Source organism: Pristiophorus japonicus, chromosome 4 (assembly GCF_044704955.1).
Source record: "Pristiophorus japonicus isolate sPriJap1 chromosome 4, sPriJap1.hap1, whole genome shotgun sequence".
Lineage (NCBI taxonomy): Eukaryota > Metazoa > Chordata > Chondrichthyes > Pristiophoridae > Pristiophorus > Pristiophorus japonicus.
In genome coordinates, this window is record NC_091980.1 from 48,643,845 (window position 1) to 48,671,043 (window position 27,199).

The 27,199-nt window shown below is 47.0% G+C and overlaps 1 protein-coding gene across 1 annotated transcript in view; it reads right to left on the reverse strand.

The window, feature by feature from the left end:
* LOC139262894 (organic cation/carnitine transporter 2-like) overlaps nt 1-27,199 on the reverse strand; it is a 162,705-nt gene that overhangs the window by 120,553 nt on the left and 14,953 nt on the right. Inside the window, exons 2-4 of the mRNA XM_070878151.1 lie at nt 20,318-20,421; nt 18,400-18,554; nt 3,757-3,928 (exon numbers count right to left, since the gene is read on the reverse strand). Of these exons, the coding sequence (XP_070734252.1) occupies nt 3,757-3,928; nt 18,400-18,554; nt 20,318-20,421 (431 nt within the window). The remainder of the gene's footprint in view (nt 1-3,756; nt 3,929-18,399; nt 18,555-20,317; nt 20,422-27,199) is intronic.

Consider the following 27,199-nt stretch of genomic DNA (forward strand, 5'->3'; position numbering starts at 1 on the left):
GGTTTCACTTGGTGGCTTATACATGTTCGCAATCTTGAAACCGCTAACCTGTATAACATCAATGTGATTCAAGAATAAGATGTGAATAGTATCTCAGTTGATGTTGAGGACATAGGTAGCTCGGGCATGTTTTACATGAAATGCATGACATACCAAGTAAAATCAATCAATAGCAAAGCAAACAGATTCATTTGTTGCAATCTGGGTTTCTTTAAGGCAAATTGTATCTTCAAGGCAAATTGTGCCGCATAGCGACAGGGCTGTGATTGAATGCTTCGCTGATGAGAGACTCTCAACATTAAGTTACAGGATTTGCAGTACTGGGCCCATGGCCTGAATTCAGGAGTTGGTCAAGAATAATTATCCACTTGGCACTTCTGGCTGAAGATGATTGCAAACGTTTCAGCCTTGTCTTTTGCACTTGCGTGCTGGGTTCCGGCATCATTGATATTCATGGAGCCTCCTTCTCCCGTTATTTGTTTAATGGTCCACCACCATTCAGGACTGGATGTGGCAGAACTGTAGAGCTTTGATCTGATCCGTTGCTTGTGGGATTGCTTAGCTCTGTCTATAGCATGCTGTTTCCGCTGTTTAGCAGACATATAGGGCCCAAGTTTCCACATGATTTGCGCCTGATTTTTCGGAGCAACTGGTGGAGAACGGACTATCTTAGAAATTGCAATTCTCCACATTTTTTTTTCTGCAGATCTAGTCAGGTAGAACAGTTCCACTTTGGAACAGAATTTTTTCTTCAAAAGGGGGCGTGTCCGGCCACTGACGCCTGATTTCAAAGTTTCCACAGTGAAAACGTACTCCAAACCAACTTAGAATGGAGCAAGTGAAGATTTTTGTAGACTGAAAAAACCGGTTCTGCACATTAAAAAATCAGGCGCAGGTTACAAATTAAGCGTCCAGAACGAGGTGTGGGGGGAGTGGGGGGGAAGGGAAGTCATTAAATTCTATAATAAATCCTTATTTATACTTATACAAATATTATACAAATAAATCCAACCTGAATAAACATTTATAAGCAAAGAAAAGATTAAATAAACCATCTTCCTACCTGTGTGAAAGTGCTTCAGGCAGGCCTTTCGGGACCGAAGGCTGAACGGGCTGGCCCGAGACTTCGGGCAGGGCCCATCCCCAGCACCAGATTTACAGGTAGGTGGCGTTGGGTCGGGTCGGGGAGGTTCGGTTCGTGTCGGGGGGAGGGAGGGAGGGAGAGAGAGGGGGGGAGTGAGGGAGAGAGAGGGGGGGAAGGAGGGAGGGAGAGGGGGGAGGGAGGGAGAGGGGGGGAGGGAGGGGGAGGTCAGGTCGGGGAGGGGGAGGTCAGGTCAGATCCAGTCCGGGGGCGGGGGTGGGGGGGGGGGGAGCGGGAGTCGGGTCCAGTCGGGGGGGGGGGGGGGGTGGAGCGGGAGCGGGAGTGGGAGCGGGAGTCGGGTCGGGTCCAGTCGGGTGGCGGGGGGGGGGGGCGGAGTGGGAGCGGGAGTCGGGTTGGGTCGGGTCCAGTCGGGGGGGGGGGGGGGTCAGGTCGGGGGGCGGGAGTCGGGTCGGCTCGGGTCGGGTCCAGGCGGGGGGGGGGGGGAGCGGGAGTCGGGTCGGGTCGGGTCTGGGGGGGGGTGCGGGGGGGAGCGGGAATCGGGTCGGGTCCAGTCCGGTGGGATGGGAGCGGGAGTGGGAATCGGGTTGGGTCTGGAGGCGGGGGGGCGCGGGAGCCGGGTCGGGTGGCGGGAGCGGGAGTCGGGTCGGGTCGGGTCGGGTCCAGTCAGGGGAGGGTGGGAGCGGGAGCGGGAGTCGGGTCGGGTCCGGTCCGGGGGCGGGGGGAGCGGGTTTCGGGTCCGATCCGGAGGCAGGTGGGGCGGGGGGGAGCGGGTGTCGGGTCTGGTCGGGGGGTGGGGGGGGGAAGCAGGAGCTGGCCGTGGGAGGAGCCTTATTCACGCAGACCCAGTGAGGCCATTCGGCCAGGGCTCGGGGCTGCGTGCTTTGGGCCCCTCCCACACAGTCTTGGGCGCCTGGAGCTACTGCACTTGCGTGCCCACTGGAGCGCGCATGTGCAAAGGTCCCGGCACTGTTTTCAGCGCAGGGACCTGGCTCCGCCCCCCCCCACAGCTCGTGCTGCGCTGCGCCGAGGGCCAGAGGACCTGCAGGGAGGTGGAGAATATGGAGGATTATTTTACGCACACTTTGTGGCGCGAAAAACGGGCATCCAGGTCGGGACTGCACCATTCTAGATGCGTGTGGAAACTTGGGCCCGTAGTCCTGTGTTGCAGCTTCCCCAGGTCAGCACCTTATTTTTAGGTACACCTGGTGCTGCTCCTAGCATGTTCTTCTATGTTCCTCATTGAAACAAGTTGTTCGCCTGGCTTGATGGCAATGGCAGAATGCGGGATATGCCTGGCCATGAGGTTACAGATTGTGGTGGAATATAATTCTGCTGCTGGCCCACAGCTCCTCATGGATGCCCAGTTGAGCAGTTAGATCTGTTCTGAATCTATCCCATTTAGCACGGTGGTAGTGCCACACAACACGATGGAGGGTGTCTTCAGTGTGAAGACGGGACTTTGTCTCCACAAGGACTGTGCAGAGGTCACTGTTACCAATACTGTCATGGATAGATACATCTGTGACAGGGAGATTGGTGAGGACGAGGTCAAGTAGGTTTTTCCCTCGTGTTGGTTCTCTCACTGCCTGCTATAGGCCCAGTCTGGCAGCTATGTCCTTCTGGACTTAGCCAGCTTGGTCAGTAGTGGTGCTATCGAGCCACTCTTGGTGATGGACATTGAAGTCCCAAACCCAGAATATATTCTGTGCTCTTGCTATCCTTAGTGCTTCTTCCAAATAATGTTCAACATGGAGGAGTATCGATTCATCAGCTGAGGGAGGGCGCTAGATGATAATCAGCAGAAGATTTCCTTGCCCCTGCTTGACCTGAAGCCATGAGGCTTCATGGGGTCTGGAGTCAATGTTGAGGACTCCCAGGGCCACTCATTCCTGATTGTACATCACTGTTCCGCCAGCCACTCACGTCTCCAGATTATTATTCCAGGCCTCAGGATTACTAGTCCAGAAATCTAACGTACTCCCGAAAAGTTTCTGCTTATTGAAGCTCTGAACTGTGATTAACATCTCTCTGCCTCAGAATCGTGCTGTTAGTCCAGCCCAGCATAGAGAGACGAAAGTATTTCCTGGTTCTAAGGGTACTGGGTGAGATGACTTTGGAGTTGCTGAAATGCACAAGCTAATGGGCATATCCCATAGCACAAAAATGTTATATTTTGATACACATTCACAAAACAAATTGATCATTTCACTCTGAAGTACCATAATGGTGACAGGTATAGGAAATGGAAATGTTACACAGGAACAGTCAATGTTGCTTCTCTGAGGGTGTGGTTAAGGAGTGTTGGTGGAGCAAATTAGAGGGAACTTGATGGAAGAGCATAGATGGAGCTTTACTCTGCTGGTAACCGTACCATACTTGATTAGGTGGCCTTTGATGCTGAGACAGGGTGGGAACTGAACCGCCCAGGCAGTAAAGGTGAAAATGACCCCTACTGAACGTCCAGCATTTCATCACATTCAAGGAGATGTTATGACACTTCTTTAATCCACTGACAATGCTGATCCCCATCCCTACCCTCATCCAAGAAGGACTCTCATTTTCTTTATCTTGGTCAGAATCAGTCCCAGATGTTAATGGCAATAAAAGTTCCTAATCTACTGATTAAATAGGATAATATTCTAATTCCTACATACCACCAAAAAGGAATGTACAGCAGGCCAATGAGAGACAGGGTGAAGAGCAGCATCTTCCAGCTTCGTATGAAGTATGCAACCAAAGGCAGGAACATGTAGCCAAATGCATAAAAAATGCCAATTCCCATTGTAGAGAATGCAATCCGAATGGATTTCCCAACAAGTTCCGATCCTGTAGGAAGAGAATTAACCAGGTTCAGAACAACACTGATTGTGAGTTATTTCCCAATTTTATTTTACTGCCTTTCTGAAAGAAACGTTGTTATGTTCATTAAAAAAGCTTGCAGCAAGTGGTTAGGATCTGGAATGCGCTGCCTGAAAGGGTGGTGGAGGCAGATTCAATTGTGGCTTTCAAAAGAGAATTGGATAAGCAGCTGAAGGAACAAAATTTGCTGGGCAACAGGGAAAGGGCAGGGGAGTGAGACTGGTTGAATTGTTCTTGCAGAGAGCCAGCACAGGTTTGATAGGCCGAATGGTGTCCTTCTGTGCTGTAACCATTCTATGATTCTATGAACGCTCTCTAAACTTACCCCAACAAATCAAGCTTTGTGAAGGATTCTGAATACAGATATGTCACCTCAGCTCACCGTGTGCACATCCCAGAGGCCAGTGATCAAGCAGCAGAAGCAGAGATGAGATGGAGCATGGCACATGATAGGGAGGAGAGGGAAAAAGAGTGTAACACATTTGGAAAACAATTGACAAGTGAAGTTTAAAAGACAATGGAAACAAATGTTCGCTCTTTGGCCAGACTGTCCTCCTCCAACCCCCAATGGACCAGCAAAAGTGTCACTCTGATATTCTTGGTTTCCCTCAGGGCAGGCACTTGGGGAGTCCCTTAAATGATAAAGGTGTCTTCCCCTTTTATGTAAATTATGTCATCCTGGGATTCTGCACTAAGTCAATGCTGGGCAAACTGGTAGTTGTTGTTCTACTGATGGGCCCATAAGTTTTCAGCACTGGTTCAATTGTCAGCAATGAGGCACAGGACTTTTGCCACATTTCTTCCTTCCTGGTCCAGAAGCATTAAAGTCAATTGTAACATCTGACCAACCACCATAATTGAGATCAGATAACTCGATATAAACCAGGGATCAAGGCCATGAAATTCCGAAGCTCCCCATTTGGGACCGGTAACCTTCATGAGGTGGGACCTCCTGCACCCGGCGCAGATGTCCCGCCTCGTGATCTAAATTGGGGTCACTGCCCCTGAGAGGAAGTGGAGTACAATGTTGGATGCTCCACTTCCACTTGGGGTGGGCTTGGGGGCGCTGATCGCACGCAGCACACAGCGCTACGCAGTCTCGTGCTGATGGGTTCAACGGGCCCTCCCTTTCTGTTAAAGGGGAGGGACGGTGCGAGCTCTACACGGTTCTTGATGGACCTCCACTAGGCCACAGGGGATGCAGGTTGCCGTGACAACAGCCCGCCACCGAAACGGAATGCCGGGCTGCACGATTGCGGCACAGATCCCGCAAAATTGGCAGCAGCGGGCAACTCCCCTTTATATTTTGCCCCACGAGTGGAGTGTAGCCCGGTTCGTGGCCCATGAGGCTGGCGCTGACATAGCTTGTGGCCGCCTCATAATACTCAGCCCAATTTCTGCTGCGGAGCGATAATGCAATGCCGCGCACGGCGATTACATCATCGCTGGAGGTGCAACTGCCCGGGGCGCAACCAACGGGGGGCACAGCACTACTGGTTTCGGGCCTCCACTAACTCCCACACAATTTTGCAGGAGCCGGTAGCGCCCCCACACCACCCCAGGTGAAAACACTTGCGCGCCCCGTTAGCATCCCCTGGATGTGCTAACAGCAAGCGCACAACAGGCCAATTTCAGCCCCCAAGTCTCAGATCTTCTGGTTTTATATGGCACTGAAATTCCCAGGCTGCAGGGGCACAGAATGGAAGATTTCTGTTGGGGAGGGCAAGGTTGGAAATTTGAGGCAATTCTGTCCACCCCTTGCCAGGGAGGCATTTTTGGGAAACTCTTCTCCCTTGGAAAATTCTACCCATTCCAGCCTTATAAAGCTGGAACTTCCTTGACTTCCTCGAGTGCTCAATTCTTCAAACGATTTGCTTTCAGTCCACACCTGAAAAGTGTTTTTCACCTGGGGTGGTGTGAGGGCGCTACCGGCTCCTTAAAAATTGTGTGGGAGTTAGTGGAGGCCCGAAACCAGTAGTGCTGTGCCCCCCGTTGGTTGCGCCCCGGGCAATTGCACCTCCAGCGATGATGTCATCGCCGTGCGCGGCATCGCATTTTTGCTCCGCAGCAGAAATTGGGCTGAGTATTATGAGGCAGCCGCAAGCTATGTCAGCGCCAGCCTCATGGGCCACGAACCGGGCTACACTCCACTCATGGGGCAAAATATAAAGGGGAGTTGCGCGCTGCTGCCAATTTTGCGGGATCTGTGCCGCAATCGTGCAGCCCGGCACATAAGAGACCACCTGGAGCCAGCAAGCAGCCTACACATGGCCAGACACAGGTTCTACAACTACAGACGCTGTGTGGGCCAGAGCATACCCGACTTTGTAGCGGAACATCGGAGGTTGGCTAGTTTATGTGAGTTCTCCGATGAACTGAGGAGAGAAATGCTGAGAGACTTTTTCATTGAAGGAATAGGCCATGCAGGCATATTCCGAAAGCTCATAGAGACCAAGAACCTGACTTTAGAGGCAGCAGCACTGGTTGCACAGGCATTCTTGGTAGGGGAAGAAGAAACAATGTTGATTTACAATGCAAGTACGACAACTAACGAAATAATGGAACAAGGAGTTCACAGCATTAGAAAAGCTGCTACTCCCACAGACAAAACTGGCAGAACAGGCTTTTGACAGCAAGCAGTGGCAACAGAAGCCATCAAGGGCCACAGGAATGGCCGTTCACACCTCATCAACGCACAATGCGAGCAATCAACTACAAACTGAGAGAAGCTCAGGAGAGATCAGCCAGATGCAGCTCATTCTTTGCAAGCAGTCTGTGCTGGAGGTATGGGGGTGGGCACTTGTCAAGGGAATGTCGATTTCAGCAGGCTGTTTGCAGGAACTGTGAATATACAGGGCATTTGGCCCGCATGTGCAAAGAAACAGCAGCTCGGCTGGTATACGAATCAGATGGGTCGGAAAGCGGACCAGAAGACGGTGGGGACAGTAACCGGGACACCGATGTACAGCGGGTTAACACGATCAATGGCCGCTGCTCCTATGACAGGACGCCTCCTATAATGATGAGGGTCCTACTCAACGGGATATCTGTCAACATGGAGCTGGATACAGGAGCGAGTCAATCTCTCATGGGCGCTCAACAATTTGAACAACTGTGGCCGCATAAAAGAGACAGACCAAAACTCACAAGGGTCAACACCAAACTAAGGACCTATACCAGAGAAATCGTACCAGTCCTCGGCAGCGTCATGCTCTCTGTCACACACAAAGGGACAGTGAACCAACTTCCCCTGTGGATTGTCCTCGGAGACCCCATTGCTGGGGAGAAGCTGGCTGGAAAAACTAAACTGGAAATGGGATGATGTCCATGCCATGTCATTAGAAGAACGGACCTCCTGCTCAACAGTTATAAAGTGATTTGAACATCTCTTTCAGCCAGGTGTGGGCACTTTCAAAGGGGCCAAAGTCAAAATCTACATCACACAGGATACTAGACCGGTCCATCACAAGGCCAGAGCTGTACCCTATGTGATGAGAGAAAAGATTGAACACGAACTAGACAGGCTTCTGCGGGAAGGCATTATATCACCTGTGGAATTTAGCGCCTGGGCAAGTTCCATCGTCCCAGTCATGAAGCCTGATGGATCCGTACGAATCTGTGGGGACTACAAATTTACCATAAACAGAGTCTCCCTACAGGACCAGTACCTGCTGCCCAGAGCGGAGGACTTATTTGCCACATTGGCTGGAGGTAAACATTTCTCAAAATTAGACCTCACATCTGCGTATATGACGCAAGAATTGACCGAGGAATCCAAGCTACTCACCACCATCAACACACATCGAGGCCTTTTCATGTACAATCGATGCTCATTCAGCATCAGGTTGGCAGCTGCCATATTCCAGCGCAACATGGAGAGTCTGCTCAAGTCCATTCCGGGGATGGTTGTATTTCAAGACGACATACTTATCACGGGCAGGGACACCGACTCTCATCTCTGTAATTTGGATGAAGTACTAAAGCGGTTGGATCGGTTGGCCGATGAGTCAAGAAATCCAAGTGCCTGTTTCTCGCACCCGAGGTTGAATTTTTGGGCAGAAGGATTGCCGCTGATGGAATCCGCCCAACAGAGTTCAAAACAGAAGCAATTCGCCTGGCACCCAGGCCCCGGAATGTCTCAGAACTGCACGCCTTTCTCGGGCTACTCAATTACTTTGGGAACTTTATGCAGAACTTAAGCACGTTGCTGGAGCCTCTCCACATGCTGCTCAGGAAGGGGTGCGATTGGTTTTGGGGGGATGCCCAGGAACGCGCCTTCAATAAGGCACGCAACCTTCTGTGTTCCAACAGCATTTTGACTTTCTTGGACCCAGGTAAAAAGCTAGTTCTCACATGTGATGCGTCAGCGTATGGGGTCGGATACGTTTTGCAACTTGTCAATTGTGTGGGAAAATTACAACCCATAGCTTATGCCTCCAGGTCACTTTCGCGGGCGGAGCGCGGGTACGGAATGGTAGAGAAGGAGGCGCTCGCGTGCGTGTACGGTGTCAAAAAGATGCACCAATACGTTTTCGGGGTCAAGTTTGCATTAGAAACTGACCACAAGCCCCTCACGTCCCTCCTATCCGAGAACAAGGCAATAAACGGCAACGCCTCGGCGCGAATTCAACGGTGGGCACTCATGCTGGCGTCCTACTACTATACCATAAGGCACAGACCAGGCACAGACAACTGTGCCGACGCGCTCAGCAGGCTAACCTGCAGCCTCTTAGCATCTTCCTCACAGCTCACACTGCCTCCCAGCTTAGTGTCATCTGCAAACTTGGAGATATTACATTCAATTCCTTCATCTAAATCATTAAGGTATATTGTAAATAGCTGGGGTCCCAGCATTGAACCTTGTGGTACTCCACTAGTCACTGCCTGCCATTCTGAAAAGGACCCGTTTATTCCTACTCTTTGCTTCCTGTCTGCCAACCAATTCTCTATCCATGTCAATACATTACCCCCAATAACATGTGATTTAATTTTGCACACTAATCTCTTGTGGGACCTTGTCAAAAGTCTTTTGAAAGTCCAAATATACCACATCCACTGGTTCGCCCTTGCCCACTCGACTAGTTACTCAAAAAATTCTAGAAGATTTGTCAAGCATGATTTCCCTTTCCTAAATCCATGCTGACTTAGACCAATCCTGTCACTGCTTTCCAAATGAGCTGCTGTTACATCTTTAATAATTGATTCCAACATTTTCCCCACTACCGATGTCAGGCTAACTGGTCTATAGTTCCCTGTTTTCTCTCTCCCTCATTTTTTAAAAAGTGAGGTTACATTAGCTACCCTCCAATCCATAAGAACTGATCCAGAGTCCAGAGAAGGTTGGAAAATGACAACCAATTCATCCACTATTTCTAGAGCCACTTCCTTAAGTACTCTGGGATGCAGACTATCAGGCCCTGGAGATTTATCAGCCTTCAGTCCCATCAATTTCCCGAACACAATTTCCTGACTAATAAGGATTTCCTTCAGTTCCTCCTTCTCGTTAGACCCTCAGTCCCCTAGTATTTTCGGGAGGTTATTTGTGTCTTCCTTAGTGAAGATGGAACCAAAGTATTTGTTCAATTGGTCTGCCATTTCTTTGTCCCCGTTATAAAGTCATGGTCTGTGACGTTAAACTAACAGCAGTGTTGGATGAATTGGCTTTGTCCCTGTTCATGCTCTGATGATGTGTAAATTTAAGATTTTAATTTTGGTACCTGCTTGTATGGAAAGCGATAAACATGATAACTCTAGAAGAAATGCTAAATTCCTCGAGAGGAATTGAAATGCAGAGAGGTTATCTTCAACTTGCATAGAACCTTGGTTAAACCGTGTATTACAAAAAAGGTTTAGAGGCACTGGAGAAGGTGCAAAAGAAAAGTATAAGGATGATACCAAAACTGAAAGTTTATAAGGATCAGAAAAGATTGAACAGGCTCAGGCTCTTTTCTCTGCGGGGTGACCTAATAGAGGTCTTTAAAATTATAAAGCAATTTGATCGGCTAGATGTAAGGAAGATATTTGCACTTATGAGAAGTCCAAAACTAAGAGACACCCATAAGATAGTCACTCATCCAGTAAGTAATTCAGGAGAAATTTCTTTCCCTGGAGAGTGGTGAGAATGTGGAACTCGCACTTGGATGTGCACTTGAACTGCAGTAACCTAGAGCTACAGATCAAAAGCTGGCAAGTGGGATTAGGCTGGATAGATCTTTGTTGGCCGTTGTGTACATGATAGGCCTAAATGGCTTCCTTCTGTGCTGCATATTTCTTTGATCCTATGATATGCTGATAGAGTTAGATGAAATAAGGTGGGAGGAGGCTTATGTGGAGCATAAACACCGCATAAACCAGCTGGGCCAAATGGCCTGTTTCTGAGCTGTAAATTCAGTGTAATTCTATGTAAACCATGTTATGTCCCTGTTCCAAACTTCACTCATCACAGCCAGATCCAAGGGCACACTAAACAAAGAGCAGTGCTGTACAAACCTGATCTACCTACTTAATACACTGGTCACAACCTAAGTTGTGAAAACAACAACTTGTATTTATAAAAGGGGAAAAATTCAGGTCATTTGTGCCTCTTGCTGGGGTCGCTAATGGGGGGCGCAAACAATTATTTGACCAGGTGCGGCGCCGCTTCCGACTCTCGAGAAATTCCATGGGAGTTCAACGGCAGCGCTAAATGGTAATGCCCCACTCCTATTGGTGGTGCCCTGGGCTGCTGCGCCAGTGATGACGATGTCATCACCATGTGCAACAACCCGTTTTTGCCCCGGAGCGAATATTCGGTAGTGCCCTGTGAAGCTGTGGCGGGCAATGCAGAGTCGGCAGCTTGGTCCTCCCCTTTAATGGAAGGGAAAGGCCCGGTCTTCCCGGCACTGCTACGCATCTCTCCGCGTAGCGCTGGAAAATTTGCGTTGCTTTGTGCCCCGGTCCCGCTCACGATTGGAAGTGACGCGCGAGATTTTGCGCTCCACTTCATGTCGGTGATGGTAAGCCCAATATAGCTCGTGGGGTGGGACTTCTGCACCTGGCTCAGGAAGTCCCACCTCGCGGCTATTCCCAGCCCTGGTAACAAATTTTCAGCCGATAGTGCCTTTAATGTAGTAAAACGTCACAATGTGCTTCACAGGAGAATTATCACATCAAAATTTGACGCCGGAACACATAGGAGATATTAGGGCAGATGAAAAAAGCTTGGTCAAAGAGGTAGCTTTCAAGGAGGAGTGAGAGGTAGAGGCAGAGAGGTTTAGGGAGGAGATTCCAGAGTTTAGGGCCGAGGCAGCTAAAGGCACGGCCACCAATGGTGGAGTGATTATAATCAGAGATGCTCAAGGGGGCAAAATTAGTGGAGCGGAAAAAGATTACAGAGCTCGGGAGGGACAAGACCATGATGGGAGTTGAAAACAAGGATGCAAATTTTTAAATTGAGCTGTTGCTTAACTAGGAGCCAATGTAGGTCAGCGAGCACAGGGGTGATAGGTGAACGGGACTTGGTGCGCATTAAGACATGGGCAGCAGAGTTTTGGATGACCTCATGTTTACATAGGGTAGAAAGTGGGAGGCCAGCCAGCAGTGCAGTGGAATAGTCAAGTCTCGAGGTAACAAAGGCATGGGTGAGGGTTTCAGCAGCAGATGAGCTGAGACGGGGCGGAGATGGGCAGTGTTATGGAGGTGGAAATAAGCGGTCATAGTTATGCCGTGGATATGAAATCTCATTTCAATGTCAAATGTGACACCAAGGTTGTGAACAGTCTGCTTCAGCCTCAGACAGATGCTAGGGAGAGGGATAGAGTGGTTGGATAGGGAATGGACTTTGTTGCGGGGACCGAAGACAATGGCTTTGGTCTTCCCAATATTTAATTGGAGAAAAATTCTGCTCATCCAGAATGTTTAATACGCAGTCTGACAATTTAGAGACCGTGGAGGGGCGAGAGAAGTGGTGGTGAGATAGAGCTGGGTGTTGTCTGTTTACATGTGGAAACTGATGCTGTGTTTTCAGATGATGTCGCCAAGGGGCAGCATGTAGATGAGAAATAGGAGGGGCCCAAGGATAGATCCTTGGGGGACACCAGAGGTAATGATGTGGGAGCACGAAGAGAAGCCGTTACAGGTGATTCTCTGACTACGATTAGATAGATTAGAATGGAACCAGGCGAGTGCAGTCCCACACAGCTGGACGATGGTGGAGAGGCATTGGAGGAGGATGGAGTGATCGACCGTGTCATAGACTGCAGGCAGGTTGAGAAGGACGAGGAGGGATTGTTTACTTTTGTCACAGTCACAAAGGATGTCATATGTGACTTTGATGAGAGCCTCTATGGTACTGTGGCAGGGGCGGAAACCTGATCGGAGCAATTCATACATGGAGATCCGGGAAAGATGGGCACTGATTTGGGAGGAGACAACACGTCCAAGGATGTTGGAGAGGAAAGGGAGCTTGGAGATGGAGCTGTAGTTTACAAAGACTGAGGAATCAAGGGTTATTTTTCTGAGAGAGGTGATAACAGCAGATTTGAAGGAGAGGGGGAAGTACCTGAGGAGAATCATTAACATTGTCAGCTAATGTGGGAGCCAGAAAAGAAGTGGGTGGTCAGCAGTTTAGTGGGAATAGGGTCGAGGGAGCAGGAAGTGAGTCTCATGGACAAGATGAGCACGGAAAGGTTATGAGGGGAGATTGGAGAGAAAGTGGAGAAAGATGTGAGTTCAGAGTGAAGGCAGGGTGGAACCTTAGAGAAAATTTGGCTTGGTGGGTTAGGGTAAGGAAGAGGAGTGGCAGAGCTAGTTGAATGGATGGTCTAAATCCTGGAGACAAAGAAATCTGTGAGATTCTCACACATGTTGTTGGAGGTGAGAGTGGAGGGGCAGGGGAGAAAATGGTTAGCAGTAGAGAGTAGAAGCCGAGGGTTATCTTTGCATTCCAGAATGATGCTGGAATAGCGAGCAGTTTTGGCAGACGCGAGCAGGACACAATAATGCTTTTTGTGGTCCAGCCAGATCTGGCGGTGAGTGGCTAAACCAGTTGCCATATCCGTTCAAGTCTGAGTCCTTTGGATTTAAGGGAGCGAAGATGAGAGCCGTACCATATTCAAACTAGTCTGAGTCAAAGCAAGAGTTTGAGGGGTTGAAATTTAGAACCGCCGTTTTTGAGGCAGTGCCAACACATGAGCTGATTTTACTGCTCGGCATTAGGTGCAGGCTCCAACTGCCAACTGCCAAATTCACTTTTTACACTCAAAGATGAGAGAGCAGCACTAAAAAGTGCCATTGTACACTCATCCTCAGGCGGAAACTCAGGAGGCCTACTGAATCTCGCAGCGGGAGGCTGCCGTCATGCTCGCTGGAAAACGGGAAGAAAAGGGAAGAAAGAAAAAAACCTGAAACTTCTCTGACCCACACACAAACTTCCCCACTGGTACAACTAATGAAGAAATGAAGAAATAAAGAAAGAAAAAAACTTACCTTGCTCTCTGGCCGATTCTGCCCGAGTTCTGCTGTTTATTCACCACTTTATCCAGGCTGTAAGAACGCCTGCCAGTCAGGCCGATGAGCAAACAGAATATCACGATAGAGGCGCCAAGGAGGTGTTGCACGCTGGATGATCTAACCACGTGGGTGGCATTAGCTCTTGGCACCTCTGCCAAAGAGTCGACTGAATTTCTGGGCAGGTGTGTGTGCCGCCTATCATCGAAGGTAGACCATTGCCGCCCGTTTGCCGCCTCCCACGCGCGATAACGGGTGGCGGTAGAAACTGGATTTCAACCTGTTATTCTTCACTCCCATCTGCTTGTGCATGATACCTGTACATGAAATTTGTGAAAGGAGTACTAGTTCCATGTACAGGAAACATACATGAGCCATATAGCACCAGATGGGAGTGAAGAATGAATCTCTTGCTTTGTGTAAATGCAAAACACGCAGCGCAGTGTTCCTTCAGCTTGAGTATCAATGATCGGAAATTCACCCTGATAGAAGGAATGCCATAAAAATGTCTTCATAAAATCAGGGAGTGCAAGATCTGACAGAGATAGCCAACGTGTTGATCGAGTGATGATGAAGTAAATCGAGTGGGAGGAGGCTTGTGTGGAGCATAAACACTGGCAGTGGGGACGAATGCCCTGTTACTGTGCTGTAAATATTATTTAATTCTATGTAACGGTGACAGAGCTCGACTTAATGGACTATTGCTCCACCTGGTGGGCTACTGTGGTAATGCAACTGCTGAGGTAATTTCAATAAAGGGTCATGTGACAAGGTCCCTAGCTGAAATTTTTGTTCGTTGATCATTCAGCCAAACAGAGAGACTTTGAGAGGGTCTTTGTTTTGCAGCACAGCTAAAAATCCAAGGTAAATTTCAAGCACACTGTTGACATTGCCAGAGGCCAGATGGTCACATCTATAGCTATAGGAATAATAGCGTACTTGGGTAAGTTTCATCGCAACCAAGAGACTTTCGGAGTGCATGTGGAGTGGCTAGAAATGTTTATCATCGCAGTCCCAATGATGACAACCCTAACCGGATGGTTTTAGAAAGAAAACAAGCTATTTTCATGACTGAAGCAGGCCCCGAGATGTATGAAACCCTGAAAAATGTGCTTCTTCCTGTCAAGCCAAAGGACGCACCACAGAAGGAGATTAATTAGAACAGCACTACAGTTCTGAGCCCCTGGAAATTGCTGAAAGTTATTGTTTTAGAATACGAGATCAATTCCATGATGAGGGTATCAGTGAGTACATTGTAGCTTTTAAAAAGCTATCCATTGACTGTCACTTCGGAAACTTTCAGGATCAAGCACTGCATGACTACTTTGTTTGTGGGATGAAAAAGAAGCAATCAGAAGAAAGATGTTGACAACCCCTAACTTGACTTTTGATTTAGCTTCTCAGACAGCTATGTCGATGGATATGGCCGACCAATATTCCCGAGAATTTCGCACCATTTCCAATCATCAAACAACCGAGGTAAATCGCCTGCAGGTTAGAAGTAAAAGGCAGTTGGGCCCCAAGGCCTCAGCAACTGACCAAGGTAACACTATATTGAAGTCCTGCTATCCATGATTGGGACAACACATTGCTCAAAGTTGTTCATATGTGAAGGCAGAGTATTTCTTCTGCAAGAAAACTGGGCATCTTGCAAAGGCATGCCGACTGAAGCGTAAACTGATGTTCAATGCTATATGTAGAAATCGGCAGACACTACATAGCATTGAAGAGAAGCAAAAGGACGAGGAGGTTCTGGAGGCGCACTTCATCAGGGGCACTAGGGTATCGAACAACGATTCGCGATGTATTGTCATCCAAGTAGAAATTGCAGGAACCAGGGTACCTATGGAAATCAACACTGGTGCATCCATGAGCGTAGTACCGGAATCGCTATATCTCGCCAAGTTGAGTGAATTTTCACTGGAGAAGTTGAATATAATGCTGTGAGGCTATGCAGGAGAGCAAATCCCAGTGGGTAGGACGTATCACCGTATCGGTGTAATACAAGCATTAGTTTCAGAGCTTGCCTCTCTTAGTAGTGTCAGGAGACAATCCTGCCTTAATAAGTAGAAATTGGTTGGGATCACTGAAGCTGGATTGGAATGAGATTTTTGGTGTTGAAACAAGATTTGCATCGAAGGATGATGTCATCAAACAGTATCCAAAGGTGTTCTGCGAAACAGGCAGGCTGATCCCAGATTCAAAGTGAGTGTCAGAGTATAGAAGGAGGCTAAATCAGTTTACTGCAAGCCACGTCCTGTACCATAAGCACTAAAGGAAAATGTTGAGCAAGAACTCAAAAGTCTAGAGTTGAGAACATTATCTCTAAGGTAGATCTAAGTATTTGGGCTACACCCATTGTTTTTGTACCTAAGTCAGATGGCAATGCTGATGCTATGTCCAGGTTACCATCACCATCACAAGTTACACGCAACAGGGAAGAAGTCTTTTATTTTCTATACATTATTGCACTGCCAGTCACAGGTGAAGAGATTAGTAGAGCAAACAAACATAACCCAGTTATGTCAAAGATGTATGATTACATAGCAAATGGCTGGCCAAACCATCAGAGAAAGATATTCATCCATACTTTGTTTGTAAGAATGAATTGTCAGTAGGTAAAGATTCTATCATGTGCGGTGCAAGAGTAGTTATTCCAAATAAGTTCAGGTTCAACTTATTGGTAGATCTTCATGACCAGCACCTGGGAATGTGCTTGACCAAGATTTTTGCACACTTACTTATGCTGGCCAGCTTTAGATAAAGATCATTGAAGTCCCCCGCCCAAAGTACATTCTATGCCCTTGCTACCCTCAGTGCTTCTTCCAAGTGGTGTTTAACAAGGAAGAGTACTGATTCATCAGCTGAGAGGGCAGTAGGTGGTAATCAGCAGCAGGTTCCCTTGCCTGTGCTTGACCTGAAGCTATGAGACTTCATGGGGCGCAGACTCAATGTTGAGGACTTCCAGAGCCACTGCCTCCTGACAGTATACCACTGTACCACCACCTCTGGTCAATCTGCCCTTCCAGTGCAACAGGACGTACCCAGGGATGGTGATGGAGGAATCTGGGACGTTGGCTGAAAGGTATGATTTTGTGAGTATGACTCTGTCAGGCTGCTGCTTGACTAGTCAATTTTCTTAATCTTTCTGTCATGTGCACAGGAGTATTTTAGATGGACATCAGTATTTATAGAATCAGAGAATCAGAGAAATTTACAGGACAGAAAGAGGCCATTCGGCCCATTGTGTCTCTGCCAGCCAAAAAAGAGTTATCCAGCCTAATTTCACATTCCAGCCCTGTAGGTTACGGCTCTTCAAGTGCATATCCAGGTACTTTTTAAATGAAATGAGGGTTTCTGCCTCTACCGCCCTTTTAGGCAGTGCGTTCCAGACCTCTGGGTGAAAAAAGTTCTCCTCAACTCCTCTCTAATCATTCTACCAATTATTTTAATCTATGCTCCCTGGTTATTTACAATACCGCTAAAGGAAATAGGTCCTTCCTATCCACTATGTTGAGGCCCCTCATAATTTTATACACCTCAGTTAAGTCTCCCCTCAGCCTCCTCTGTTCCAAGGAAAACAACCCCAGACTATCCAATCTTTCTTCACAGCTATAATTCTCCAGTCCTGGCAACATCTTCGTAAATCTCCTCTGTATCCTTTCTAGACCAATCACATCTTTCGTGTAATGTAGTGATTATGGGCTTAATTTTCCCCAAAGCATTTTTTGGGTGCACTTAAAGAGTTACGCCCGATTTTTTGGAGCCTAAGTACGCCAAAAAAAATACTCTCTCTCTCACTCTCTGAACCAGGACCGAGAATGGGATCAGGCGGGGTTGGAGGTAAGTTGCCGCTATGTGTTTTTCAATTCTTTTCGTGTGTCCGGGCATCTGCTGCGCCAATTTCATTACCTGCGCCAATTTCCTTAACTCTCCGGAAGGTTTTTCTGCAGAAGCCACATACGCTGGCCTAAGCACAACTGGAGTAACTCTCAGCTGGCCAAACTTCCCTAAAGGGCGTAGGTGGCAGGTTACGCCTCCTTTGGCTGAAAAGAAAACTGACCTAAAAAAATCGTAACTAGTTACGCTAGTGCAAATTGATTGAGGAAACTGTGGTTTTTGAACTTAGGCCAAAAAAAGCAGCATGCTCCAAAAAAATGGTGCAAATCACTGGGGAAAATTGAGCCCTATAACTGTACATATTAGCCTAGCCTAGTTAGTGTGGCCTAACTAGAGTTTTATGCCTCAGCTAACAAAGGAAAGTATCCTGTAGGATTTCTTATTCGCCTTATCTACCTGTCCTGCTATCTTCAGGGATCTGAGGACATGAACTCCAAGGTCCCTCTGTTCCTCTATACTTCTCAGTGTCCTACCATTTAATGTGTATTCCCTTACCTTGTTAGCCCTCCCCAAATGCATGATCTCACACTTCTCCGGTTTGAATTCCATTTACCACTTTTCTGCCCACCTGACCAGTCCATTGATATCTTCCTGTTGTCTACAGCTTTCTTCCTCACTCTCAACACAGCCAATTTTTGTATCATCTGCAAATTTCTTAATCATGCCCGCTACATTGAAGTCTAAATTTAATACCGAGTTGAATTGTTAATGGAAGTTTATTTAAGAAGCTAGATTTCCATTCACTTAAACCCGCCCTGTTCACTCTCTCCCCACCCCATATAGTGAAAGTGCTGTCACTTGAACTCTTAGATTGGCACTGAGTGCCTGATTCAGCACGATGAGCATTGTGGAGTATTCTCATTAGAAAACTAGCAAAATTTGGAACAAGTTCGCAATGGTGAGATTTACATTGTACGCCATCAGTCTTGCTGTTGCATGAAAATCTGGGCCACATATAATGATCAGGACTTAGTGTCATACTGAGAGTGATAAAATCATCAAAGGTAGCAAGGAATGGGCTAATAAAAGTATTGAATGGTATGGACACTTACCGAGAACAAAGGCAGCCACATAGTTTGAGATCTGTCCAATACCCATAAGGAAATTAAACAGGCAGAATATCTCCCAGTTTGGTGAGAATACTTGAAGCATGTTAAATCCAGTCTGTATAGCCATGGTCCCAAACAGAACTTTCTTCCTCCCGAACCTGCGAAGTAGAATCAACCAAAGCTACAAATATATACAGTACTGCTAGCTTACTGACAAACATACACATGGGGTGCAAAATTGCCCCTTTTTACGATGCCAATTAGTGCCTCAGGGGGCGCTAACAGAATGCGAAACACTTTTTGTACATAGTAGGGGGCTGGGAGGCACTATTGGCACCTGGGAAATAGCCCGGGTGTTTGCGGGGGCGTTGTCATGGCAGCGCCATGCCCCACGGGTAGCACCCCAGGCCGCCGCACAACCGGCGATGACACAATCACCGTGTACGGCACCACATCAGTGCCACACACCAACCCATTTCCACCCGGCGGGGGATGTTGCCCCCTGCCCCGCGAGGCTGGCACGAGTGGCTGTCAGCGCCAAATTCATGGGTCATGAAGCTGGCTGACATTCACTCGTGGGGTGGAAGTTAAAGGGAGGTCGCCAGCGCCCTGCGCCATCATCTTTAAAGTTTCACAAGCTCTCCGATCGGCTCCCAGAATGGCTCCCGAGCGTAGACCGAACTGCCACCTTGCAGCCTGGCACTCCGTTTTGGGTGCTGGGCTGCAGGCCCGGTACCACGCTGCCCTGGTGGTCCAGTGGAGGCCATCAGAGGCTTTTCAGAGTGTGCAGTGGCCCACTCTTTAAGCGAAGGGGAGAGGTATTGCAATGCATTATCGGTTTGCGGAAAATCCGCGTATTGCTCCCGATCATGCTCCATTAGCGACGCTGGTCCTGCTCCATGAGGAAGTCCTGCCCCGAGCAGGTTACCATCCCCAATCTGGGCGCATGGTAATTTCACCCCCTTAAACTCACGCATGTGGTTATACGCATACTAAATCATGCATCTGTACATACACATATACACTAGTGCACATGCAAATATATTTTCTCTCAGTTACATAAGTAGTCATGCATCTAAAGATAGACACATCAATTCACATTTATACTTACAAAAAAATACATTGGGACCGAAAAGGCACGATCCAGATGGCACACTCCTGCCATAACTAGGACGAGGGCGCACTGGAAAGGCTACAAATGAAGGACCTAGATATTCAGGGTCTTACCTCCAGGAATCTGAGATGACTTGTTGTGGGTGTAACCTCTGGCTGCTCCAAAAGAAGGTCTTTGGTATAAGAGGCAGAAAGGCTGGAGGTGGGGTTACCCGACATCATGAAATCCCACCAACCTGGTCCTCAAAGAGCTTCAGTGTAGGGTCATTGGAGATATATTTGGTAAGATCAGGCATACCTACCTGTCAAATAGTGGGTTCTGGGCTGGGTATTTGATAAAATACAGCAGAAGAACTTCATACAATTGTATTTCCACAACCAAAGTTCACTCTACAGAATGTTTTTGTGTTTGAATATAGTCACCTCTGTCTCTCAAATCATTTTATCTGCCATTTATATGTCCCCAGCATACAGGTGCACAATCAATAGACAACAGTTGAACAATTTCTACAATAAAGAGTTGAATTTACTAAATACGTTCACCCATTGAAATAAGTGAGTTAACAGGTTTATATGTTACTATCATAGTGCGATTTCACCTTTCTGATCCTGTCCTTTGTGCTTCACTTTGCCACATTACAAAAGAATTTGTGTATAAGAATAAAAGTGAAAATAATGTTATTTCCATATCTCTGACAAACAGCTTTTTGGATATGAATATGTGTTTGTGTGAAATTGTGTGTGCATTAGAGAGTGTGTGAATGAATGAATGAATTTCTAGTAGAGTTGAATAAAGGAAATAACTCACCTGTCTGACAACATTCCAGAGAAAAAGGAACCAACCAGCACTCCCACGAAGTATATGGACATAGAAAGTGGCGTTTTCCAGTCATTGTCACACACTAAGTCCCACTGAAATACAAAGAGAAATGAAAACAAAAAGTGGTCTTGGGAAAAATTACAGGTAAGCAATTTTACTGTGCTAAATGTAAGAATGTGCATTCTACATTATCAGAATGGACAGAAGCAGCCCTTTACTAGAAAAGCCCATTTGTCTCACCAAGCCGACTACGATATAAGCTAAGCTCAGTGGCAGCAATTTACACCTCAGATTTAGGAGGTTGAGGAAGATGCAACTGTTGAAGATGTGAGATTTATTCTCTGGAGGGGTGATGCACTATTCCAGCATTTTGGAGGGCAAGACCATTACATTTTCTCAAAGTGATCCTGAGCTTTTGCCTTCCAAAAACACACCTCGGAGTTTATCAGCATTGTTGTACTACAACAACAACAACAACAACTTGTATTTATATATCACCTTTAACATAGCAAAACATCCCAAGATGCTTCACAGGAACATTATAAAACAAAATTTGACACCAAGCCACATATGGAGATATTAGAGCAGAAGACCAAAAGCTTGGTCAAAGAGGTAGGTTTGAAGGAGCGTCTGAAAGGAGGGTATTGAGGTAGGGAGGTTTAGGGAGGAAATTCCAGAGATTAGGGCCTTGCAGCTGAAGGCACGGTCGCCAATGGTGGAGCAATTAAAACTGGATAAGCTCAAGAGACCAGATTTAGAGGAGTGCAGATATCTTGGAGGGCTGTGGGGCTAGAGGAGATTACAGAGACACGGAAGGATAAGGTCATTGAGAGATTTGAAAACAAGGATGAGAATTTTAAAATCGAGGTGTTGCTTAACTGGGAGCCAATATAGGTCAGCGAAAACAGGGCTAATGGGTGAACGGGACTTGGTGCAAGTTAGGACACGGGCAGCAGAGTTTTGGATGACCTCAAGTTTATGGAAAAAATTAATATTTGCATTTATATAATGCTTTTTACGACCGGATGTCCCAAAGCAGTTTACAGCCAATTAAATAATCTTTAAAATGTAGTCACTGTTGTAAGGGTAGAACGTGGAAGGCCTGCCAATAGTGCTTTGGAATAGTCAAGTCTAGAGGTAACAAAGGTATGGATGAGGGTTTCAATAGCCGATGAGCTGAGGCAGGGGCGGAGTTGGGCGATGTTCCAGAGGTGGCAATAGGCGGTCTTAGTGATGGCGCAGATAAGTGATCGAAAGCTCATCTCGGAGTCAAATGTGACACCAAGGTTGTCAACAGTATGGTTTAGCCTCAGACAGTTGCCTGGGAGAGGGTTAGAGTAGGTGGTTTGGGAACAAAGTTTGTGGCGAGGACCAAAGACAATAGCTTCGGTCTTCCCAATATTTTGTTGGAGGAAATTTCTGCTCATCCAGTATTGGATGTTGGAAAAGCAGTCTGACAATTTAGAGACAGTGGAAGGGTTGAGGGAGATGCTGGTGAGTTATAACTGGGTGTGGTCGGCGTACATGTTGGAACTGTTGTTGTGTGTTCGGATGATGTCATCAAGGGACAGCATGCTGATGAGGAACAGAAAGGGGACAAGGATTGACCCTTGGGGGACACCGGAGGCATACTTAAATTACATTATTCAAAAAAAACTTCTGAACACTATTTTTTCGCAAGAAAAATACTGTTATTGTTCAGTAACACATTCATTTAGTTCATCAGAGTCAAACTATTTACATTGAATTATATAGAATTTACAGCTCAGAAACAGGCCTCATCTGGTCCAGAATCCACACAAGCCTCCTCCCACTCTACTACATCTAAACCTATCAGCGCATCCTTTTATTCCTTTCTCCCTCATGTACTTATCTAGCTTTCCCTTAAATGCATTTATGCTATTCGCCTCAACCCCACGTGGTAGCAAGTTTCACATTCTGACCGCTCAGGAAAAATAACTTTTTTTCTGAATTCCTCATTGGATTTATTAGTGACTATCTTACATTTATATCCCCTAGTTTTGAATCCCCCATAAGTGGAAACAGTTTCTCTGCATCTACCCTAACAAATCCCTTTATAAATTTAAAGACCTCTATTAGATCAACCGTCAGCATTTTCTTTTCTGGAGAACAGAGTCCTAGCTTGTACAGTCTTTCTTGATAAGTATAACTGCTCAGTTCTGGTATCATCCTTGTAAATCTTTTTACACCTTCTCCAATGCATCTAAATCCTTATTGACTGATTGCAGTTGCTTGGATTAGTTTCTGGAATACAGTTAGCCTTCAAATCAAATTTAGCTCATTCAATTTCTAAGTCTGAAACTTCATATCACCTATTTTGTGGCGTTAATCCCAGTTGGTCGGTAACTGTAGTGCCGTGTGAAATTTAACGGCGTCTACCGCAAAATTAGATTACAGCCCCCCAGGAGGGAAATGGATCGGTAAATCAGTCATTGCACAATTCTCTTCGGTCAGTGACAGGCGAAAATGGTTGCAATAAATTCCCAGAGCGAATGAGGATGAGGCGATGCTCGTTTGCACAGGCGCAGTTTCTCCATCTCAGTCTGCAACATGGCTGAGACAGCAGGTCACCAGCGTGCCCTCCGGTTTTCCAACGCGGTCCTGGAGGCTTTGATGGAGGCTGTTGAGAGGCAGTTGAATGTCTTCAGCTTGAGAATGGCAGGAGGCCACCGCCAAGAGTTTGTTGGCATTTGTGGAGGGAAGTGGCACAACACGTGTCTGCATGAAGCACGGTGCCCAGAACTGCGACACAATGTCGCAAGAATAAAACAACCTCACTCGGGTCATCAGGGTGAGTACCTTTCTATTAACCTTAGAATGCCATAATTTGAACCTCACTTTCTCACACAATGTAAAATCTGTACAGTACCTGCTCCTTCAATATGTGTACCAGGCCATGGTCTTCGTTGCTGAAGAGAGCTGCAAAGTTCAGCCTCAGTTCAGCAGCCATTCCCTGGGCCTCCTATCTTTCTTGTTCGATACTCAGCCACACCCTTCCTATTACTACCTTTTCACTGTTTATATGCGTTGTAAAAACATTAACCTTTGCCTTAATCTTAGCTGGTAGACATCAAATCCAACCGTTCACACAGCCACTCTGCACAGCAACAGAGAGTCAAATGAACATCTGCACACTTCCATACATTAGAAGCTATTCAACTCTGCAAGGCACATATGGCAGACGATTAGTGGCACTCATATTCACATCTTCTTCTGTATGTTATAGCAGGCGAAACTCGCTCACAACGGGTGATAACGATTGCGGACCAGAGGAGGGGAGCCTGAACTCCACACCCTCACGGAGGTGGAAGAGCGAGTGGCCACCCTCATGGGCGCACAAGTGGGTGTGGTACCGGTTGGGAAAGCCGAGCTCCCTGGGGACAGTGACGGTATGCTCATCCCCTTTTCATCTTAAATGAGACCATTTACCCTGAAACCACATGCCTTGGCCACTTTACATATAAATGTCCTATGTCACCTTACATATAAATGTCCTTCTTCCCTTCTTGTCCCCTCTCCTGCTGCTAACCACACTTCTGTCGCTTTGGGCTTACAGATAATGAGCCAGAAGCACAACAGCCTGTCCGTGAGGCATGCACCTTCAACGACAGGGGAGACGAGGAAGATGGGTTTGACAGTTCTGCCCCACTCCAGCAGGATCCATCCGCTGCAGACAGTGGAGACGCCACCTCGATGGACGAGCCGATCTCCCTGGGGCTTGACAAGCCTGAGGCTCTTGCACCCAGTGACCTTCAGCAATGCTCAGTGCGAGGGGAAGCTCAGGGGCCATCTCCCCAGAGGGTGAATCGGGGCCTCAGACCTGCTGAGCCTGACTCAACTGAATTTGGAGGGTGTAGCGAGAGAGTCTCAGGGCATTCAGCGCGATCTTATGGGTGCATTGGCAAGGGTCCCACAGAGCATGGATGTGAGGCCATCTGCAGTCTCTGCCTCACAGACACAACAGCCTTCAAACAGCCTTGCTGCTGGCACTGGAGACACATTAAAGAGGAGCATTGGTGTGGGAGGAGGAGAAGCGAAGGGGTGGTAATGTGAGAATAATGGCCATATATCCACATGTTGTAAATATAATAGCACACATTTTGTTGCTGATGTTTGATGCCTGTTATTTGTGGAAGAATCTTGCGTAATATAGTTCCTGGGAGCAGGTCTTGCATTTCAGGTGGGAGGGGCGTTTGTATATATAATCATCAAATTGCTTGTGTGTTATGCTGTTTCAAGGAGCTTTTGTTACATTCTTTTTTCATTGATGGTGAAGGGTTGTTGGTGTGCTGCTTGACAGCACACTCTTTTTAGAAATAATAAAATGTTGCATTTGCATCATGTGTATGAATTGAAAATTTGAAGGAGCTGCATCATCAACCTAGCACATTGCAATGTGACTTTGAGGCCCAGTAGTCATGTGGTTGTTGATCCATCGGAATCGACGCAGGATGAGGCGCTGACGTGTGAACCGTGTGTAGCAGGGTTGCACAGTGCCTCCTCCGTGGCTGCTGATCCTCCTTCTCATCTGCCTCACAATGCTGTGCATCGTCATGCTCCTCCTCCTCTCCCTCCTCCTGAGGTGGAGCTGCAATCCCCAGTGGCAATGTCTGGGCCCTCATGAAGGTCAGTGTAAAGTCCTGTCCCCTCAGTACAGATTCACACGAGGCATGTAGTGAAGTCAAGGTCACTCTGGACCTGCACCTTTATTTCACAGCTCTGGAATGCTGCACTTGCCTGAGACCTGTCCTTATATAAGTGCAGCCCTGGTGGTAAGATATGCTGGTGGTTACAGGTCATATCTTATTACAGTCATGTATAGCATGTTAGGATACAGTTATATATAATAATGTAAGATACATGACAGCCAGGTTGTGCAGAATGCAGCAGACCACAATGAAGCGTGACACTTGATCAGGGGAGTACTGAAAGCTGCCTCCAGAGTGGTCAAGGCATCGGAACCGCAGCCTTCCAACGCACTGCTCCTCAGACATGTCTAGGTATGATAATTGTTCCCGATAAACCCGTCGGGGGTAAGGCTTCATGCCCCGACATCTGCAGGGTCTCTGCATTCACGACCCCACATTCCCAATATCGCTTCTCTGTAAACGCTGCCTATAAATTGCTTGGAGGAAGTGAGGATGGCGTGTTAGCACTACACACGTGCAAATGCACATCTCAAATCGTAACCTAACTGTAACTTTGAAGACTGCCTTAGCAATCCCAGAGATATACGTACTGTGCTATGTGGAAACGTAGCACTCTCTGTGAACTCTGAGTAACCCGGTTGCTCGTCCCTTTAATTACCTTCCCGGTATCGGCCAAAGCAACTGGGACCACCTGGTTTTTCTGGCGTGTTCAACAGCTGTCGATAAACAGCACAAACCGAAGTTCGCGTCCGGGACATTAGTGGGAAGATTGCACGCGTACTGACGTCATGATCTGGCTGTTGTTAGACTGCGAGGCGATAAGTATTAGTGCCAATCGGTAAAAGTCAACCTAAGTTTCAGCACTCCGCTAAAATCTCTGTGGCCGGACATTAAGCAACTAACAACGCTGTGCCGCCTCTCCGGGCTGCAAAATGGAGGCAATAGCCAACTGAATTTCTAGCCCACTGACTTTTAAAACCCAAAAAAATGGCTTAATTTTATCTGCCAATATGCTCAGAAGAAAAAAATATTTATACCATTTACTTGTAAAAATAATTTTTTTTTTAAAAGGGAAGGAAAGCACAGACGGAATAGTTTTGTTCAAAGTATTCTCCTATATTCACCAAAGTAAATAATAGCAACTGCAGAATTGTTTGTTTGATGCGGGTGCAAAAATGTCACTGGCATGGAGATGCTGGTGTTTGGTCCTTTCCTCTTCACCAAGCCACGATGGAGACACCCAACCCAGGAGATCATGCTATAGACTGGGGTTGTAGAACCTTCACCCATTCCAGTTCCTGCCCTGATAAACAAAATCTGCTCCTCAATATCCCACCATCCATTCAGCAAAACAACTGCAAGTGATCCAAGCTGGAATGAACCTTGAAGCTTGATCTCCACCATATGGAATCATACACCTGATATATATTTACTGTAGACAAGAGAAAGTCAATAACAGAGAAAACTAGATATGAGGATTTTTCAAAGGATACATTATCAATTTTCAGAAATATTTTTTCCTGAATTTACAACTGCATTATGTAATAATGACAGTGGAAGGTTAGGCACCAGTGGGTGAATTTTTATGGAGTTGTAGGCAGAGCAGCCATACTCATTCTGCCCCCCAAAAATCTGAATTTTGATCTTTGCTGAGCAACTTCAAGCATCCCGTTAAGGGTTGCTGGTTTGGCCACTTACCACTCGGTGTCAGTGGGTGGGGCTATGCAGTTTCAGTTCGAAATTACATCACAGTTCTATGCACGTCATTTCTATGCATGTGGACTCTTATTTGCAGACCGTAATTAGGCTCCTGCCTCCTTTCCAGTGGGAGCCCGAGCCGCCGATTTTGCGGATTATTCAAAAATTAAAGTTGGTGCAAAGATTCACCATTACGATTTTGGTTTTGTTACTTTTTTTAAATTAATTCTTGGGAAGTGGGCCCTGCTAGCATGACAGGCATTTACTGTCCATCGCTAGTTGTCCATGAGAAGGTAGTGATGGGCCTTCTTCTTGAACCGATACAGTCCATGTATGGATGGTACACCCACAGTGCTGTTAGGTGGGAAATTCCAGATTTTGGCACAGTGACCATGAAGAAACAGTGATATATGTTCGAGTCAGGATGGTGTGTGACTTGGATGGTGTTCCATGTACTTGGTGCCCTTGTCTTTCTAGGCTGTGGAGATCACAGGTTTGGGAG